At 51.5% G+C, this 21,312-nt stretch overlaps 1 protein-coding gene across 1 annotated transcript in view; it reads left to right on the top strand.

Annotated features, from left to right (window-relative positions):
- Window positions 1–21,312, top strand: part of ptprga (protein tyrosine phosphatase receptor type Ga) — a 182,130-nt gene that overhangs the window by 35,333 nt on the left and 125,485 nt on the right. Inside the window, exon 2 of the mRNA XM_062545872.1 lies at window positions 13,081–13,185. Within this exon, the coding sequence (XP_062401856.1) occupies window positions 13,081–13,185 (105 nt within the window). The remainder of the gene's footprint in view (window positions 1–13,080; window positions 13,186–21,312) is intronic.

Consider the following 21,312-nt stretch of genomic DNA (forward strand, 5'->3'; position numbering starts at 1 on the left):
GAGCAGCCAGTGACTGAGTCAGTGTGTGGCGGCGGTGGCGGCGGTGGTGGCGGTGGCGGAGAGACACACACATTTGCATGTTGGCTTCTACAGACTTGTCATCATTACCGCAGGCTTCGTTATCGCTCCCCCCGTCCGTCCGCGCGCGCGTCCAGCGTGTTTGGGCCCGGCAGGGGTGGACGGGATGAAAGGCTGCTAATGGGGCAGCGGTGGGCGTGGAGGACGAGACGGAGCGAGCGGAGTGACGACGACCACGACACTGATGACTCCAGTCTCAGGCGGCAACCCCACCACACACACACACACACACAAACACACACACACACACGCGCACAAGTTTGTCCCCTCAGCCTTGCCACAACCCCCTTCCCTCTTCTTCCATGTCCCCTCGTCCTTCAGTCTCACTAGCTCATTGTTAGCGCATGCTTCAAGAGAGAGAGAGAGAGAGAAAAAAGAGAGAGCGAGCGAGAGAAAGAAAAAGTGTGTGTGTGTGTGTGTGTGAGAGAGAGAGGGGTGAGAGTAAAGGGAGAAAGAGCTGCTAAAAGAGAGAAAATGTGAGTTACTGAAAGTGTGAGACGTGATTTCTTGGGGAACTGAATGGAAAAGCGCACCTTTTTGATTGATGTTATATTATGTACTGTATTTCAGTAGGAATGCAGAGATTTCTGCCTTTAGTGCAGTGATTAGGTGGTAGCTGGTGCACAAGCCACATAGCCGGAGTTCCATGCATGGAGAAAGTACCCACGCACTTACTGATGAGTGTTCAGGAATAATCTACCCTACCCTGCCTCCTGCCTGCCTCTTGATGTCTCACCTCCCAGAATCTTCCCAAGCCTATATACTAGATCACACTGATAGAATAATTAAATAATAGAAAAATGAAACAAATGTGTGGGCACATATAGAATCCAGAGCTGTAAATTCACTTGTCTCAAAAAATGAGTTTTATTAGTTAGAGGCGTGTGTGTGTGTGTGTGTGCTCTCACAGTTGCGCTTGGGGAAAGTTGAAGAAGGCTGGAAGGCTGTTTGCACTGTGGAAAACACTTTGGTTTTCATGTGCTTTCATGTTTGTGCGAGGCAGAGCCCAGTTTGAGGCTGGAGGGAAGCAGGGCCCTTTGTGCCAGCAGCCAATCTCACACCCAGGTCTCATTGGCAGAGTTTTGCCCGGTTTAAAAGCTTTGCTGCCACCAGATGGTTTGCCTGCCATGAAGCAGTGGGGCCGTCATTAACCATTGGCAGGGGGGGGGGGACGAAATGGGCTCGCTGTTTGTGTTGGGCCAGGATGGTGCTATGGGAGGGGTGTGTGTGTGTGTTTGTGTGTGTGTGTGTGTGTGTGTGTGTGTGTGTGTGTGTTTGTGGAGTCCGAGGGGGCCGCAGGCTAGAGATCGCCTTGTGTGGGTGTTAATCGAATTTTTGCTGCGTCCATCCCTCCACCACTTGTCCAGCCGCTGCGGGAGGACTCTTTGGAAGGTCTTGCTTTCGCCAGTTCCCCTGTTTGTCACTCTTACCGATTTCTTTCTTTTTTTTTTTACTCTTTACACCCCCCCCACCCCCCCATGTGCACCTCTTCCTCCCCCCTCAAAGTGCTCTGCCTCCTGCTCGCTGTGTTATCAGTTCAGGTGTCTTAATCCTGTCAGCTGCTCTGAATGGCTCCGATTTCACTCGCGAGGTGCACCATATTTTGTCGCCGCTAAGCCCTTTCCTGACATTGGTGTCGGAGCCAGAGGAGAGGAGAGGAGAGGAGGAGGAAGGGGATGTCTCCCCGCCGACACCGCGCAAACAAACCAACAAACAAACACACGGAGAGAGAGAAACACCAGACAGTGATCATTTGTCTTTTTTTAGCTCACCAATTAAGACACCCCAGATGAGGCCAGATGCCACTGTTTACCTATCCCTGTTTGCCCTGCTGCGTCCACTGGCAGTTCCACGGTGCCTATCAGCCTGGTGCAGCCTCCATGAGATGAGAGCTGATCGACAGGACCACCCCCCCCCCCCCCAAACACACACACACACACACACACACACACACACACACACACACACTCCACACATATTTACATCCCCTCCTAGAGCGTGTGTGTTCATCAAAGTCTTTCTGAGGATACAATGTTAAACGGTGACTTTCTGCTCTCAAAGTGTAACTAGCCTTCATTTTGAAAAGGGAAAAAACATACCATTGAAATATGAACATCGCAATCACCTCACCAAAACAAAGTAACATCATAGTCTCAATGTGATGTCTCGATGAGGTTAGCCATGTTTTGAGCCTGAACTGTGGAAAAGGAGAGTGAAAGCGATCAAGGTCCTCGCTCTCTCTCACGGAAACCCAATCTGAGATCATGCCGGGGCTGAAGAGCTCTTAGACGAGGGCCTTTACTCTGTCAGAAACAAATTATAAGACCTTACAGGCCTCAGACACTTAATAACCACACAGACGATTGAGGAGGAGGGCCAGCTTGGCAGTGTGGAGAGGGAGGGGTGTAGAGGTTACCAGGGATAGCAGTCGGCTGCTGCTCCTACTGCTGCCGCTTCTCTTCCTCTAATTCCAATTATTTCCAGCGTGTTCTGGAATCTAAAAGGCATATTGGTGGTGTTGCCGAGCTCAATTGCTCTTGACCCCCGGAGGTTAAATATTTTGCATTGCGGAGCACAGTGTCGGTTCCCGTATTGATTCCGGTGAACGGTTTGACGGATGACATTGGTATGCAGAGCTCAATCTTGCACCTGGAGCGGTGGCTAGGCTAACATTTGTAATGTAGCTCTCAGAATTTCTTCTTGTAGTAGGCTACTTGAGGAAACGCTGAGATGAACTGGAGTTTTCTTTTGTGGTGGAGAGGGAAGGTGCGGAGCTAAAAATATTTACTTTGACGTTTCATTCCACTTCAGTGTTTCTGCTATGTGCGTCTTCACTTTACTCCGAGGGTCCCTTATTGAGAATAATTTCATGGCTTAGTTAACAGATATAAACTGTGAGCTTCTGTATTATCAGTCGTAATTAACACCTTCTTGAATGTGGGCGTGCTGCAGAAAGGCCTTGTGTTTTCCCCAATTCTTCTCAGTGGAGCTGTGTGGAGGATGTGTTGAGGCGTCTCACATTACCGATGATCAGTTGAGGATGTTTCATTTAGCCCGTGTTAGTGGATACTGTTAATAATGTTTGTTAAATTACATTTACGCTTCGTTGCTTGTAATGCTAGTGCGAAGTTAAAAAACAGCTCCTCGGTACAGATTTGGATCGTTTTGGAAACGTTTTTGTGTCTCTGAACACGCGACCTGCCAATAGAAGTGGCTTTCATTTCCCTCCACAGCGCTGGAGAGGTAAAAGCAGGAAATGGAACCTAAAATAGGTGCCGTTGAAACTCCCAGGAAGGTGATTGCTGAGAGACAGATTGAGGCTAAAGACTGAGGTGTTTTGCGCGCTGCTCCTCAGCGTCCAGCACCCCCCCCCCCCCCCCACCCCCACGTCCGTTTGATGGTGGTGAGCTGTCCATTTCCCCCTTCTGTGAAGGCTCTAATGAGATGCCAGACCCTGTGTGCCTGGTGTCTGTTTTCATGCATGTATGGAGGTGCAGGGGACATGTGGTGTTTATTCGCTAACCTCATTCAAGCACATTTCCCTCCCAGACTGTTGATCATCAGCGCCCAGTCCTCCCCCTGTCTGTCCATCCATCATCAGCTCTCCTCCTACACATTCCTCTCCTCCACTTCATCCCTCCATCTCTCTCTCTCTCTCTCTCTCTCTCTCTCTCTCTCTCTCTCTCTCTCTCTCTCTCTCTCTTCCTTTCTTTCTCTCTTTCATTAGGTAATCAGATCACATAGCCATGCTTGCGGGTTTAGTGAGACAGATTTAACTGCAGGTGCTGTGTACATATGACTGTGAGTGTGTGTGTGTGTGTGTGTGTGTGTGTGTGTGTGTGAGGGAGTAAGTGTGTGTGCATGTGGCTGGGTTTCAGTAATGAAGGCAGCAGCGAGCCCGGTAAGCAGGAGCCGGCGGCCTCGGCGGAGCTCTCTGGCATTCCACATTAACCCCGGGGGAGCGTGCGCACACTGACGGGCCCAGCTTTTGTATGCAAATGCCGGCGCGGGAAGCCGCTCGCTATTTCGGGCTTCCTCTGCCGCTCTCCGCCGGGCTTTTCCTGTGGGGGCCTCCGTTTCTAGGGCCCAGTCGTCCTGCTCCCGGATCACCCCCCCACTCCACACCTCCGCCACCCCAATCTGCCCCCCCCTCTCGCCCCCTTTCCTTCCCCTGCTCAGCTCTGGCTGTTCACGTCCTCCTCTGGTGCAGCTAGTGGCCTCCTCCTCCTCCTCCTCCTCCTCCTCCTCTGGGGCCCTGCGGAGGCCACTGCTCCAGGAAGTGGCCCTCACTTTCCCTCCACAGTGGCTGGCTTCCTTCCTTCCTTCCTTCCTCCCTCTGAGCCACCGTCTCCTCCTCCTCCTCCTCCTCCTCCACCGCCGCCACTGCCGCTGTGCTCCGACTGCGTCCCCCTCACCGAGCGCCGGGCGTGGCGGTTTTTAGGAGCAGACTATACGTTGGGAGCGAAATCAGATCACTGTGGTAATCAGAGAGAGAGAGAGAGAGAGAGAGAGAGAGAAAGGGGAGGTGGAGAAACCAAGAGAGTGAGCGATAGATGGAGAGAGAGAGAGAGAGGAGAGTTGATTAAACAACTTGGGACCCCATCTGCACCAGAACTGATCAATCATGTTAGTTAACTCTCCATTCGAATTTGTGTGATAAATTGGTGCGGTGCAGTGGGTGCACTAATAATGTGAATAAGTGCGCCCCGTGCATCAGAGTGCGAGTGTGTATTAGTAAGTGTGTATTTGCGTGTGTGCGTGCGCGCGCGCGTGTGTGTGTGTGTGCGTGCCTGCCTGTGTGCATGCCTGTGTGCATGTCTCAGCGTGCGCACAACTGCGACCGTACGAGTGTGTGTTGAGCGAGAAAAAGAGCCAGACAAGAGACAGTGGGGGCAGAAGGGAGAGCGGGGCCGGCTACTTAGGACGTAAAGAGATTATAATTGGTGCGCAGAGCAGATGGCCATAGCCAGTGGTGTGGTTTGACATGGCAGAGGCGCCCCCTGAAAGACACGGGGAGGGGGGAAAAAAAGAAGGACTTTTTCCTCTCACATCTCTCTTCCCTTTTCCTGGGCCCTAATGGTCCCTTCAGACCCTCCTTAAAGGGCAGCCATCATTACTTCCAATTATGTTATTATGTCTAACGGTGTCGCCCGGCGCTGGGAGGCCCCAGTGCAAGGCATGGCGTCAGCAGCCCTGGCGCCTCCCAAATTAATAAACGTCCACTGCTGCTGCCGCCCGCTGCCCGCCGCCCCACAGTCTTCTTCGGCCGCCGCTGCCACCGCGCTGCGTGTCCTCTTCGACTCTCCTCCACACACACGCGCGCACGCACACACACACACACACACATTTATATATGCAGCAGCCTCCAGCCGCGCGTCCTTGAAGTCGTTTAGATGGCCATTTAGCCACGGGAGCCGCTGTTGAGACACGACGAGCACCTCTCCTCGGCTGCCCGTCACCGCCGACCACTCGCCGCTCTCTCTCTCTCCGCTCATGGAGCTATTGTCTCGTTAGGCAAAGTGTGTGTGTGTGTGTGTGTGTGTGTGTGTTTGTGCACGCGTGGAGGACGATGGACGGAGCGGTGGCACGGTGGGGACAGTTTTAATCACTCGGAAAGAGGAGGCCGAGCTCTCCAGGCCACCGAGGCTACACGTTAGCCAGCAGCAGCAGTGAGTGGGTCCGTCCGCCATATGAATATTGAAATGTCACCGGAGGAATCGCACGCGCCATTAAGAGCTGAAGGCATTTGAATACACACTCATCATTTTCTTTGTCCCCCCCCCCCCTCGTCTCTTCTCCTCCATTTATATGTTTGTTTGGTTTTGTTTTTTTTGCTGCAGCTGCACAGAATGCAGTACAGACAGGCTAGTGTGGCAGCAGATGTCTATTGTCTTGCTCTTGGATTTTGCTAAGTGACATCTGTTATGGATTGTTTCATATGCACTGACCTTCAAGCCTTCGCTTTACTAAAATAAAGTGCCCTGCTTTCCATTCCTCTTCATCCCCCCGCTCCCATCCACCCCCACCCCCACCACCACCCCCACCACCACCACCACCCACATGAACAGTGCTCCCCCCACCCACCCACCCACCCCTGTCTGAAAGCAGGAGATGAATGCAGGTTTTTTTATAGGAAGCACACCCACAAATCACCCATCCGTACTCCAGCAGTCAGCTGGAACATTACTAAAGATCACCGAGGACGCTGCTTCTCTGCTCCCTGATCAGCACATCTCTCTCCCTCCCTCCTTCTCTCTCTCTCTCTCTCTCTCTCTCTCTCTCTACATACAGTGACAGACCATTCAAGGGGCAAGGACTGACAGAAGGCTTTTTCTCTATGTTAAGCCCGGAATATAGAAAATGATCATGTGGGATAAGTGCTCTCAAGGGTTCCGTGGTTACAATGAACTATCTCTCTCTCTCCTCTCTCTCCTCTCTCCCTCTCTCTCCCTCTCTCCCTCTCTCTCTCGCTGTTGGAACGTTAATTGGAGCAATCATGGGTCCTTTTCGGTTTCCACTAGGAAGCGTTAACTCGGCCCATGTGACCTAACCTTGTCCTCGCCGGCTCGTCCATTCGTTTGCATTAGCCTGCATTGAATGTCCAGCTGCCTCCGCCATAGCATCGCCTAATGTCTGTAGCGGATCAATGCTGAAAAGGGTGAAGGCGCTGCGGAACGGCGTTTTTTTTCTGTCGAGGCACGTGCTCTTTTGGAGGCCGAGAGAGAATGTGCTGCTCGATGCCTGCGATCCATTTGGATAATGCGCCAGCGGCGGATGACACACACGCCTCATTCACTGCTTCCTGTGTTTGCGCCTCGCCGGTGACCGAGTGCGTCTTCTACCCTCCGTTGGCGTTTTTTCCCCCCACTTAAGAAGGTCACCTCGAAAACTTTGTTTGGCCCCCAATTTTAAGCACCATGGAAAAAAAGCCTTAATCCTACTTTTGTGTTCTAAATCATAAAACGGGGGATATTTGTCCTTGCCACAGTGATTTTTGTAGTCTTTTGCAAACAATAGTTGCATGAGTAATCCAAATTGACGGCTGGATTGCAACCGTAGGCAGTTAAGCATTAAGCCCACAATAGAAATTTGTACCAAATGTTGGAAAATATCAGTGATTTCTTTTTTTTTTTTTTAAACTTCTTTAATCAGTATTTACATTTCACATTTTCTCATACTATATCTATCTTGAGACAGGCTTACTACACGCTACGGGACAGATTGGTTAGAATCCCCAAGCCCTAGTGCCCTGCCCTAGTCCAAGGGGGTAATCTGCTCGGTGGGGGTACGACCCCAAGTCTGTGTTCAGAAACCCATAAAGCCCGAGGCCCGTCCCTGGACACCAGGGTTTAGTCCGCTCCCGCTCTCCCTCCCCTCCATTGGCCACGTCGTCCCTGCACCGCAGGGCGCTTCTGAAGCGAATCAAGAGATGGTCCTGCTTTAATCACTGCTGATCAAGGAAGGGTATTTGGTGAAGACAAATCGGTTATGCTCTTTTAAAACTCTCTCAGCCTTTAAACTTCAAATCCACAGACTTTTTTATTTGAGTCTCCCCACATCCTTTCAGTTCCTCTCCTCCTCCTGCTCCACTATATAAATTATCCACATGATGAAGCAGTCGGCATGTCATAGTTTGGACCGGGTCAGTGGTTGCCATGGGTTTTGTGGCTCATATCTCGGAGACATATGCGAGCGGTGTTATATGTGAGCTGGACCACGAATTATGGCACCGATGATAATTAAAAGGGAAAAAAAACTGAGCATATGTCACTTCAGCTGGTGAGAGAGAGTATATAAGCGTGCATGTGTTTATGTGAGCATTTGATTGTGTGTGTGTGTGTGTGAGAGAGAGTGGAGAGAAGACAGAGAGGAGAGAGAGAGTGAATAGAGAGATAGAGACAGAGAGGAGAGAGAGAGGAAGAGAGGAGGAGAGAGAAAAAGAGAGGGAGAGGCACCGTGCACACGGTGAAATGCACACAGTGGACAGTAAAGTGTCCTTCAGCGGGGAGTTGGCGGAGAGTGCGGTGGGGAATGCTAATGTTCGAATCAGGCTAGCGCTCGCTGGCCACCCTCGTCCACCTCCTCTGGAGGGCCCGCGCCTGCCGACCACCCCGTCTCAACACCCCCCCCCACACACACACCCCTCCCACCCCTCTCCAAAAATTAGACATAAGGACATTAAAACCCAAACTCAAGGTGAGGGCCAAGGACAAGACCAGTCAGGCATTTTAATTATGCGCAAGCAAACAGGCGGCACTTTCCACAGATGGCACAGAGTGATGGATGACAAAAAAAAACTGTGTTCCTGCATTCTGTCTTCCTTTTCTCCCCTTCTCTCTGATGCGCTATTTCTCTCTTTCTCTCCTCTCTCTCTCTCTCCCTCTCTCTCTCTCTCTCTCTCTCTCTCTCTCTCTCTCTCTCTCTCTCTCTCTCTCTCTCTCTCTCTCTCTCTCTCTCGCTCTCCTCTCCCTTCTCCAACACCGGTGTTTTATTTAAGAGGAACTTTTACATGAATCAGTCTCCTGCTGGCCCATGGGGGTCAGCCAATTTTTTTTTTCTTTTCGTTTTGTTTGTTGAAATTTTTAGCTTTATTGAGTTTTGGCAGCTGGGCAGGCTTGGAGCGGGTTGTGCTGTTCTGGCATCTTCACCTATTGACCAGTCTTGTGTAAGCACAGCTCCAGGCCCCCCTCTAGGTATGGAGGAAAAGTGGGGCTTCTTTGTTGCGCTGGAAATTAGTCATGAGCCTGACTCATGTATATACGCTCTTCTCTTTTTAGCCAACGTTTGAACATGTGGGCTGTGTGTGTGTGTCTGTGTGTGTCTTCAAGAGTGAGAGTGTGTGGAAGAGGGGGGGGGGGGCTGTGTGTGTGTCTTCAAGAGTGTGTGTGTGTGTATGTGTGGAGGGGGGGGGGCTGTGTGTGTGTGTGTGTGTGTGTTTTTGTCTTCAACAGTGAGCGTTTGTATGTGTGTGTGTGAGTGTGTAAGCATGTGGGTGCAACAATCACATCCACACACTCTCACACACACACATCTCTCCACTCTAAAAAAAGAGAGTTCTATATTGCTGCCTTCCCTTGAGCACTATTGCCTCCTTTCCCTCCCTATCATTGTTGCCACAGAGACAGCCTGACAAAAAAATGTCACCTCGCCATCTCGTTCTTAGAAAATGGCGTGCCTCTAATAGGAGAATCTAAATCAATTACGTCGGAATTCATTTACCGCGGCGGAGCGGGATGCAACCTCTGGCGCCCGAGATTTGATCATGGGAGACGGCCCTGGCATCGCGAGGCCACTCATGCCACGAGCTTTAAAGATTTCCTTATGAGACAATGCTGCAGCGGATTTCAGCTAAAGGACGTTTTTTTTTACTCTTTTTTTCCCCCTTGCCTTTGGTGTGTGTTCATGCCCCAGAGATGTGTGTGAACTGTGTGTGTGCGCACTTGTGTTGCGTGTGTGTGTGTGTGTGTGTGTGTGTGTGTGTAGTGTACTGTGTGTAGATGGCTAGTGTTTTTTATTTGTATTTGTGTGTTTTTCCTGTGTGTATGTGAGTGTGCTTTGTGCATATTGGGCTGCCGAGAGGCTGATTGAGTTTGACAGGGTTTAGGGAGACGGCCGAAGTAGTGGCTGTGCAGAACAGGCAACTGGCTGGGCATGCTGCTGGTTGTAGGTCATCCTAGGTAAAGGCTGAAGACGCTCACTACTGTGCTAGCATCTCTCTCTCTCTCTCTCTTTTCTCTCTGATGCTTTTTCTCTCCTTCTCTCGGTATGACAACTCTCCTCTATTTTGCTTGCTTGCTTGCTTTCATGGTTTCTTTCTTTTTTTTGCTTTCTTTCTTTCTGTATTTCTTTCTGTCTCCGTCCATCCCTCTAACCCGATATCTCTCTCGTCCAACCCTCTCAGCTGCTGAGGAATGGGTCTCTCAGCTGTAGCGTCTCTCCTCAGAACCCCTTAATGGAGGGCTAGACCGTGTCAAACTCAATTTTGTTTTTAGCCTGCCCCATATACGGCAGAAACCAAGCAATCAAGGAGTGTGTGCTTTAGATCTCTCTCCCTCTCCCTCTCCCTTCCTCCCTCTCTCTCTCTCTCTCTCTCTCTCTCCCTTTATCTTTGTGTGTGTATTTTAGATACGTGTATGCCTTTATGTGTGTGTACATGAGTGTACAGGTGTGTCTATCTGTAAAAAAAACCTACCCTTAACACGCACCCACAATGTCATTGCAATACAGGCTAGCCTTTCTTTCTTTTTTTATTAAAAAAAGGCTCTTACTACAAAAAGTCTTCAGTATGACCCACACCACTGTGATAAGGTTTCATTTATTTCTTTATTCCCCTACGCCCCCCCACCCCACCCCCCACGCCCGGTATGAGATCTTGCTGGCCTTCATGGCGTGCAGCTCCACCAGTCAAGCGTTGCCTCCTCTTCCTCCCGCCCCACACTGCTCCTCTGTCGTCCCCCCCCTTCCTCTCGGCCCGCTCCAGCTGAGCCGTTGCCAGGCAGCAAGCGAGCGTGCGCCTCAAAAAACGGTCACTGTAAGAGCCCGCTGGCTTGGCACGGACAGGCCCCCTATCCCCCCGCCTCCCCTCTCCCCCCTACCCACGACTGGCCATCATACAGCGACAGTGCTTGTGGGGGCCTGGCAAAGCCCCTCTCCTCTCCTCCGCTGCTATCCACTCCTCCCTCCCTCCCTCCCTCCCTCCCTCACTCCACCCCTCCATCCCTCTCTCTCTCTCTGTCTTTTGTCCCTCCTGCCGTCCTCTCCCCTGCTGTCGCTCTTTAAGGAATTAATATTCGGCCGCGGGAGTGCGGGGCCACAGCCGTGCCCGGCGTCTGCTGACCCTCTGGCTCACGTCGAGGCTCCAGCAGGTCCTTAACGGGCAGCAGACCTATAAGGATGCCCACCCCAGCCCCTCACCCTCCCCTCCCTACCCCACCTCCTGTGCCCGCTGTGGCCTTGGTACCCACCGGATGAAGAGGGGTGGGGGGGTGGATGTTGGCCGAGCTGCCGAGACGAGATCGATGACCCGTCCTCCCCCGTGCTGGAGAGTGAGATGTGCTCATCTCGACTCTGATCCACTCCAGAGCAGCGCGGCACGGCGCCGACACCAGAACAGACCGGCACGGCTCCGTAGCGCAGCGCAGCGCACCGCACCGGGGCCCCCCCACGACAAGCTGAGCCATCAGGACAAGCTGCTCAGCTGTGGCAGGAGTTGAGTTGAGGAGCCAAGCACAAGACAGGCCGTTAGAGACAGAGAGAAGGAGAGAGGGAGAGATGAGAGAGAGAGAGAGAGAGAGAGTTTGGGGGATGGTGGTGGGGGGGCTTTCAAGGGGGCTCTGCTGGCTAGTGCAAGGGTGGGGCATTACATAATTGCATTTTCTGTTGAAAGAATATTGGGAATCGATAATGTAATTCATAGGAAAGCCATAGAATGCCCCTTCATTGACATTCATGGGTGTGCTCAGGCCCATATCCCCAAGAATTAAAAGAAGGCAAAGAAAATCAGTTTGTCATTGAAACAAAAAGTCACCCATTGTTTACATCAAAATGTACTTACCCAGCCACCCGGCCAGCTCCTCATGAGCAAGTGCTCCAAATGTTATTATGTTGTGATGGACGTCCGTGTGTGACCAAGTGTCCTTGTTACTACTAAGCGCTGTCAGAGAGTGTGTGTGTGTGTGTGTGTGTGTGTGTGTGTGTGTGTTGGAGTGGTGGGAATTCGTGCTGCTGAAGCATCTCTGTGTGACTCAGTCAGGGCCTACGCCATCTTACCTGTTCCTCACCCCATTCCCTCCTCGTAGTCGTGGGTGGCCATTTTCGGGGTGGGGGCGGATGCGATCGGAAGCGGCAGTCACCCCCAGGTCCTGCCAAATTGCATTTGCTGGGCGGCCCGATAGAAAGCAGCGCAGAAGAAAATGCTCCCCCCCCCCCCCATCATTGTGTGTACACACACACACACACACACACACACACACACACACAGTTGGTTTGTCTTTTTTTTCTCCTGCAATACTATCCAAAGGCCCCTTGTAGTCAGAGCTGGGCTGGTGTGATTGCATCTGACAAATTTCAGCAGGGGGTGTCCCATGACCCCCCCCCCCCCCCCCCTCCCACACACACACACACACACACCACTCTCCTCTCCTCCCTCCCCTCTCTCAGGCCTTTTGCTCTCTCCTCCTGTCAACCCGTCAGGCTGCCCGTCGTTGCCCCGTAGCCGTCGCCACTGCCTCTGCCCCTGCCCCTGCCACAGCTGCTAGCCTGGGACTCTCCTGCTGCAGACCAGCTGCCAGTGGCCTCTGCCGGCCCCGTGCCACGGCACTTAGCAATTTAGTCTGCCACTCAGGGCCCGGGCCGAGACGAGCGGTGTGGCGCGGCGCGGCGCGGTGCAGTCAGGCCTCACTTATTTATTTAGCCCGCCATGTATTTTTAATCAGGTGGCCGTGGAAACCAAGCCCAGAACAGCCAGGCTATAAACACACGGCTAATGTGTTTTCTCATCATCGCTCGCTCCGTCTCTCTCTCTTTCTCTCTCTCTCTCTGCCTTGCATACTGTACATTTACATACACACACACGACACACACACACAGACAAACAAACAAACACACCCACACACACACCACACACACACACAAACACGTGCAGTCTATCTGTCCCCTGGCTTGCTTCTTCTGTGGAATGTTTCTATTTTTCATGTGTGTGTTTTCTCGGGCTTAATGACTCGATGTAGCCAGAGATCATTGACTACCGGTGCCACCATCCGTGTCGTTTGGTCCATGTACACACACACACACACACACACACACACATACACACACACACACACAGACATGAACAAACACTCTCTCTCACACACACGCACACATGCAGATAAACACACACACCAGGCTGTGTGCAGCTCATCATCCCTGAGCAGTTCTCAGCCAGCTCTCTGACATTCTGCCTCTTCTCTCCCCCTCTCTCTCTCCCTCCCTACCTCTCTCTCCCTCTCTCTCTCCGTGCAGCCTTGGCAGCAGATCAGCTGGGGTCCTCGCCGGGAGGGCAGGATGCCTCCGTGGCCGCGGCCAGACTCAGGAGGGCGGCCGAGGAGCCCTACTGGGCCTACTCAGGTGAGTGCACCTTACTCAGAACCCAGAACCCAGAACCCAGACCCCCCCTGACACTGGTCCAGTCCCCCCCCCCCATCCTAAACCCACTCCCCCCCCCCCCCCCCCGCGCTCATATCCCCCATAGACATGGCATTATGTTGGGTAGAACTCTCTCTCTCCCTCCCTCCCCCAAGGCCTTGTATGCCCATTTTCCACTGTCCAGCAAGTCCCCCTCAACCCCCCCACACACACACCAAACCACCTCCTCCCCCACCCCTTCCTGCTTGTGTGAGGCCTCGCCTGGGGGACTCTCTGGGCCTTTTTATTTTATGAATGTTTCTGTGCCGGAAAAGTGACTTCTGTTGTCCCTCTGAGCGATATTTGCTGAAGAGCCGCATTAATCTTTTACTGTGCTACCGCGCCGCGGGCAATAAATGATCTTTATTTTCCGTTATTTAAATATTTCCCGGCTCTGCGTGTCTGTTGTAATTGTGCGCCACCGTTGCATCGAGAAGCTCGCGATTCGGAGTGTGTGTGTGTGTGTGTGTGTGTGTGTGTGTGTGTGTGTGTGTGTGTGTGTGGTGAGTAGTGCGTGGGGGCTGGTGAAAAAGTAGTGCTCTCGATCTTGGGTAATGATGCTGGCCTCTTTGAACAGGCATGTAGTAGGCACCTCATGATGGGCGATCTTATATAAGCCTGTGATGCAATCAGTTCCATATTGAGCTAGCGATCTATACAGTTAAAAATATCAAAGCGTCTTCCGCGTATTACGTGCCCTTTAACGCCTCTCTGACATTTCCGTAGCATTGATGGGTGGCGGGTCACGTATTACTCCACAAGGTTTTTTGCTTTTCTTTCCTGTTTTCTTTTCGATTACATAAATCACTCGTTATTGTATGGCTATGTTTGTGAAGTGGTCTTGCCAGTGTGTTTTTAGAAACACACGAAAGCAAGACAGGCCTGTACATTGTGTCACAACCCTCCATTCAATTTGCTTCCTGTTAGCTTTGTGCAAGTAAGGTGGATCGCTAAAATAGACCGGCTAGCAGTGCAGGATCAAAGAGCCGTGCATTTGTCAAAGGACACGTTCTAGTGATGTACTCTATCTGTTTCATAAGCCTCTACAGTCAATTATTCATCTGAACATGTTGTATGCATTTCCTTTGATGGCTCCGAGGGCAAGCATGACCATTTACATGCATTGGAGTGCATATAAATTAGCCGTGTGTGTGTGCGTGTGTGTGTGTGTGTTTGTATGCATTATATATGCCTGTGTGTCTTAGTGTCTACCTGTACCCTCCCCCTAGAAACACACATGCACACACACACACACACACGCACACACTGTGAGAGTCTGTGTGTGAATGTGCTGCCATACTAGTGAGCGTTTCATCTGTGCAGCTGATTTTTAATCATGTGCGGAGCCGCTACCCTAAAGTCCCCCGTCCCCCGGCTCCTGCTGCCGCCTCCATCTACCTACTGTACCTACCCACCTACCGCAGCTTCCTTCTCTTCCTCCTCCCCCTCCTCCTCCTCCTCTTCCTCCCTCTCCACACACCTCCTGGTGCCTCCGGAGCAACCGGTCATGCAAACACAAAAAGCTGCTTCCTCTGCAGTTTCCACCACCAGCCAGCTTCATCTTCCTCCTCTTCCTCTTCCTCCTCCACCTGCTTTCCCCACCCCCACCACCACCACCACCACCACCACCCCGAAACATACACCCCAGAGAGAGCTTTCTCATCCTGGCCCCCAGGGGAGCTTGTCACAGAGACCATCCATTGAAGGCTGTGGTGTGTGTGTGTGTGTGTGTGTGTGTGTGTGTGTGTGTGTGTGTGTGTGTGTGTGTGTGTGTGTGTGTGTGTGTGTGTGTGTGTGTGTGTGTGTGTGTGTGTGTGTGTGTGTGTGTGTGTGTGTGTGTGTGTGTGTGTGTGTGTGTGTGTGTGTGTGTGTGTGTGTGTGTGTGTGTGTGTGTGTGTGTGTGTGTGTGTGTGTGTGTGTGTGTGCGCGCGCGTGTGTGTGCGTGCGCGCGCGTGTTGCATCAGTGGAGGTGAGCTGGGTAGAGAATCTGCTGGGCCTGCACCAGATGCGTCCTCACAGGTCACACATCTGCCGCACGACCCAGGCGGCACGAGCGGTCCGTGCGGTCCGTCCGCTGGGTCTCGGCGGCGAGAGGGTCTCACCGAGCTCTGCTGCTGCTGCTGCTGCTGCTGCTGCTGCACTGAGTGACTGGGAGCACCGGGGAGTGAGGCAGGCTAATTAGGAAGCTACTTTGCATCTCTACACACAGGGAAACAAAGAGCCATGGAGTGGCTTCAGCCTGCAGAATAGGCCCTGGCTGACAGACTCGTGTGTGAAAAGGCTTCTGGCTTGATGAAGTTTTCCAGCCTGTCTGGCATGCTAAAATGGAAGGAGACAAGCTAAATAAGTTTCTTGCTGGAAGTGTGTGTTTTATTTTTTTTCTCCCCCATCCAGCTCTTTGAGTTTGATGTGACATTGGCTTTGTGTTGAGTGTGAGGCATTTCATGTCTATGTACACACTCACTCACATTTACTCTCCTGCCTGCTCTGTCTGTTGTCTCTCTCTCTCACACACACACACACACACACACAGCTGCACACACAATCAAAGAGACACACACACACACACACACACACACACCGTTAGCTGGCTGGCTTTGGCATTTGTTTGTGGGATTACAGGGATCATTCCCACATTTGACTGTCTCTGTTTACCTCTCTCACGCTCTCCTCTGTTTACTCCCCTCCGGCTTTTGTTCAACAGTAAATATTAACTACGGTTATCATCAACGGCAGAGATGTCCTTGCCAGGACATACATGTGTGTGTGCGTGTGTGTACGCACACACACACACACACACACACACACACACACACACATAGTGATGAGCACCTCGGTTGATGACTTCCAAAATGTAATTTATATGGCAGCCTAATACACACAGTGTATATATCTTGGCAAAGCCGATACTAATTATTCTGCTGCCTTAGATGTCACACAATGGTGTGGGTGTTTTTAGCAGACAGAGGCATGCGGAGCAGGTGCTCCTTGGCTGTGTGTTGTCTTTTTAAATCTCACCTTTAATTCTGCTTCTCCTGCCGATGTTGTCCTTCATTAGCAGTATTGCACTAGCAGCGTAGCTCGCACTTGATTGAAGCTCTGTCCTTAAGGCACTTTTAATTAAGGCAGCCAGAAGACTGAGATGCCATGAATAGAGCTCACCTGCACCCTCCCCCCCCCCCCCCCCCCCCCACCCCTCCTATACCACCCCCCACCACACCACACCCCACACCCAAGCCCCACCACAAGCTTGCTGCCTCATGTACTTTGATGTGAAATGGTACTGTACTTTGTTGTGTAGTGGGATTGGGGAGAATGGAATTGAAACGAAATGAAATTAAATGGGATGAAAAGAAATGTAAGATGGCTGGTGAGGGATGGCCGTGTCTAGCAAGGGACTCTTAGTCGTATTAAGGTGTGGTACTTAGTTGTGCTGACTTTCAGGAGAAAAGACAGTTTCTTTTTCATACTGTATCATTCCTTCTCACCTCTCCACTGAAATGTAACTGTTTTTTTTTTCAGACACCATATTGAGGTGTTGGGATCAAAGCAAAGCCACATTTTGTGGTCTGCTGCTGCAGCTAGCGTGTTTAAGTGATGCTGTGATGTTCTGTCAGCGTCTCTCTCCCCCTCTGAAATAAATAGATATGATAATTGATTAATTCATATGTCTGGAAAATATTGGTTTACTCCACAGACGGGCCTGAAAGGAGTTTGCTATGATTGCATCTCTGAATAAAAGTCATTTAATTTACAGGGGCGGATCGCCTCGCTCAGAAGTGCGGAAATTTTGTAAGGAGCACGTTTGAATGAGCTGATTGAATTGAAGTAAAGGGGGTGGGGTGTGGACAAAAGAAGCATCTCATATTGGAGTTGCTGTGATACTCTTATCAACATTAAAAAAAAAAGAAACATATCATTTGCCATATCCAAAATATATCAGGCATGGCTTATTCATCACGGGAGAGCCTTTTGAGGTTTCTTTTTGCCTTCTGTTTTTGTAAGCCATGATTCTCAAGATCAATATCTTTTTTTTTCCATCTGTCAAACCGGGGGTATGTGCTGTAAGTTTAGAAGTTCATTTCAAGTTTTTTTGTTCTCTTCACTCAGGGAAAGTTCTAGAATTCCACCTCAGAGAAAAATTACCCCCGTTGGCATTATTACACGCTAGCCCCTGTTCCCTTTCGTTGGATATTCATTTTAAAGCCTTTGTGGACTCTGAAGTGCTGGTTTTAATGGAAGATGAGCCTTAATTTAAAAGATAGAGAACGTTCCATCCGGCCCCTTTCATAGCAGCCCACATTGGCAATTTCGCACGAGGGGCCATGGTTGAACAGGGCAGCGCTCACCCTGTTGAGAGGCACTTTGTTCAGAAAGGACTGCAGATGGAAATGGAAGATATTTTTGCACACAGCTTATATAGTCCTGTTGGCGACGTGGACTTTGAATCAAATGATGTGAGGTTGAGCTAAGAGTGAAATGATTCTCCGGTAAGTGATCTTAGCAGTGGAACATTTCTCAGTGCATCTCAGTGCTTCTCAGTGCCAGACTTGCCCACCATTTTTTCTTCTCCAGTTGCCAGCCTTTCTTTTGAATGTACACTTCATGGCAATGGAACATTTTTGTTTTTCTCTCAACCAAGAACAAAGGTCATGTTTACCAAAAATGATCAATTTAATACATTTTCTTTTTTTTTAATCTTTTACCTTAACTGTTTGATTTATGTTGCCCTAGTTTCTCATGGCACACACGCACACACACACATACACACAGGCAGGCAGAACTTTTCCAGTTATTTAAAATATTTTTGACGGGCACATTTTTCATTGATTAGGTCGCTAATTGTGAAGTGCGAGGTTCATTGACGAGAAAGATGGATAGAAGTTGAGAGCGGAATTCTTAATGTCCCACTTTACTTTCCTTTCTCCGAGTAATTACTCCCCCATTCTCCGAGTCAGGGGAAAGAAGGCTTTGAATGCCCAGACAACGGGATGCTCACAGAGTGGGTGGAGAGGGGTGGGGTGGGGTGGTGTGGGGTGGGGTGTGGAGCAATGAGGCAGCATCCAGGCTGCATGGCAGAATGAGAGGCAAAAGCTAAGAGACCTGGCGGGGTCCACATTAATGAGAGAGCTGTTTATGACCGTGTTCTTGGATTGATTGAGTTTTGTTTTTGTTCGTTATTACCTTTCTCCTTTGCTCTCTGCCTCTGTGCTGCGTGTGTGCATTCTCATTCTGCCCGTGGGTGGACCTCTCACTCCTGGCCGGCAGTTCTCTCCATCACAGAGTCAGTTTTAACCTCTGTATTTTTCTCAGTCTCTACTGTCATTCTCTCTCTCTCTCTCTCTCTCTCTCTCTCTCAGCTCTGTGCTGTGTATTTTTCTCTATTCTTGCCCTCTGTCTTTCTTTATTTGTGAGAGGCATGTCACATCCCCATGTACCCCCCCCCCCCACCCCACGGTCAAAGTACAAGCAATGCATCTAGTCATGTTCCCTGCTCTCATTGCTGAGCTCAACTCGGCACACATCTCACAATTGCACAAAACGCGTGAACACACAAACGTGCCAGCAATGTCGGACCATTTAACCAGATCATAGGTGAGTGGCGTGTTGAAATCAGAGACGTATTAAGAAGCCAAGCCAGTGGGGGTTACTTCTCCCCCTATAATTTCTCCCTTTATTCGTGGCTTAAGCACTCCTATTCCCGCCGCCGCCGCTGCCGTCGCCGTGAAGGGTCCGCGTGGGGTTTAAGTATGCATCACAGCGGGAGGGCAGCCCCATCACGAGCGCGCTCTAATAGAATGACCCAGGACTGCTGACTGCACAGTCCCCGGCCCCGGCGCACCAGTGTTTGCAAATGGACCGGCACATCTGCCACGGAATCCGCCGTAATTGTGCAATTTACTGTACAGCCAATAACCCGCTCCGGTAATTGAATATGACTTTGTGCTGTTTTGAGTAATCTCCCCCCCCCCCCCGTTTTTTAGTCTTTGACCCCCGGAGGCGCGCTTCATCTGGAAGTGTCCGCGGCAGACGAGGAGGTGGAGGGGTAGGGAGGGGTAGGGAGAGGTGGTGGCGGTGGTGGTGATGGAGGTGATGGAGAGACCTAGAGTTGCATAAGGTAGCAGCAGTGGCGGCTCTCTCCAATTAACCATGCAGGTCACATTGAGCGCCCAGGCCGGCGGTTGCGGTGCTGGTGGAGGTGGTGGTGGTGGTGGTGGTGGGGCAGCTACGAGATCAGCCACAGGCAGCGTCTCGGCAAGCTGAGCCCTGGCCACTATTCATTTCAGCTCACGCAGGTGGAGGAGGTGGTGGGGCTGGAGATGGTGGGGGGTGGAGGTGGTGGGGCTGGAGGTGGTGGGGGGGTGGAGGGGGTGGAGGTGGAGGAAGGAGGAGGGCGTTGCGTGGGTGGGCAGGCGGCTTCTCTCCGAGGCCTCGGTGATCAGGGATTCTGCTCTGATTGGTGTAACCACCCCTTTCTTGTGGCCCTCCTTCCCCCTCTCACCTCATTTTCCATTTTCTGTTTGTTTCGTGTGTGTGTGTGTGTGTGTGTGTGTGTGTGTGTGTGCGTGCTTGTGTTTTGTTTCTGATTCTGGCTGACTGCCTCACATGTGAATATCGCTGCGAGCTTGCTCTCGAAAAAGGCCAAGCCTCCTCAGTCGGAATGAAGAATGGTTGATATATTTGGAATGAAAATATACGCCCCCTCTGTCTGTCCCTCTCTCTCCACCCCCTGTCCCCTCTCTCCATCCATCATACACACACACACACACACACACACACACACACACTCCTCCACATCCCTCCCCTCTCCCTAGCTTCTCTCCCTGGCCCCTGGAATGCGCTGAGATTCCGCTATATCCCCAGTGCTAGACAAACAGACCCTGGGCTGTGTTGGTATTCAGCAGTGAGCAAGCAAGCGTGTGTGTGTGTGTGTGTGTGTGTGTGTGTGTGTGTGTGTGTGTGTGAGCCCAGAGGAAGGGAGGGGGGCAGGCAAATGCATTGGAGGGGAAAGGCTGAAGTATTTACGGCTTGGTGGCACATCTCCGGTGTCCTGTTCCCCACTCCATGAAATCCTCCTTGTTGTCTGTGCGCTGGGCATTTGGCAGTCTTCGCCCTCAGCCACCCCCCCCCACCCCACCCCACCCCACCCCGCCGTACCCCCTGCGCCCACCCCCACCCGCGCTCTGCCATCCCTTAGGCCAGGTGCTCTTCTCCCGAGAAGCCGCAGTCGAGGCGGCGGAGCGGATGCCGTCAGGCGCGGCCCAGATAATAAGACGTTAATAAATGCTCTATAAACATTTGAGCTAATTAGATTAGCTCGCCGCTGGCGCCGGCTTATTGTTCTCTTACAAGATATCTGCTCATTATCCCTTTGTAAATTTAGGGAGGGTTGTTCATCTACATGCAAATTAATTAATAGCTGCTCAGAGATGCTGTTTGTTTCCCGCTAAAAAGGCCTCTGGTGCGCCTGACTCACACCCGGAGAGGAGTCTCTCTCTCTCCTTCACCTGAGGAGAGGGAGCGGAGAGGAGAGGAGAGGAGAGGAGAGGAGAGGCGAGGAGAGGAGCTGTGTGGAGACGAGAGGAGAGGAGCAGAGAGGAGAGGAGCAGAGAGGAACAGAGAGGAACAGAGAGGAGAGGAGAGGAGAGGAGAGGAGAGGAGAGGAGAGGAGAGGAGAGGAGAGGAGAGGAGAGGAGAGGAGAGGAGAGGAGAGGAGAGGAGAGGGAGAGGAGAGGAGAGGAGAGGCGAGGAGAGGAGCTGTGTGGAGACGAGAGGAGAGGAGCAGAGAGGAGAGGAGCAGAGAGGAACAGAGAGGAGAGGAGAGGAGAGGAGAGGAGAGGAGAGGAGAGGAGAGGAGAGGAGAGGAGAGGAGAGGAGAGGAGAGGAGAGGAGAGGAGAGGAGCGGAGAGGAGAGGAGAGGAGAGGAGAGGAGAGGAGAGGAGAGGAGAGGCGAGGAGAGGAGCTGTGTGGAGACGAGAGGAGAGGAGCAGAGAGGAGAGGAGCAGAGAGGAACAGAGAGGAACAGAGAGGAGAGAGAGGAGAGGAGAGGAGAGGAGAGGAGAGGAGGAG

Source organism: Sardina pilchardus, chromosome 9, assembly GCF_963854185.1.
Source record: "Sardina pilchardus chromosome 9, fSarPil1.1, whole genome shotgun sequence".
Lineage (NCBI taxonomy): Eukaryota > Metazoa > Chordata > Actinopteri > Clupeiformes > Clupeidae > Sardina > Sardina pilchardus.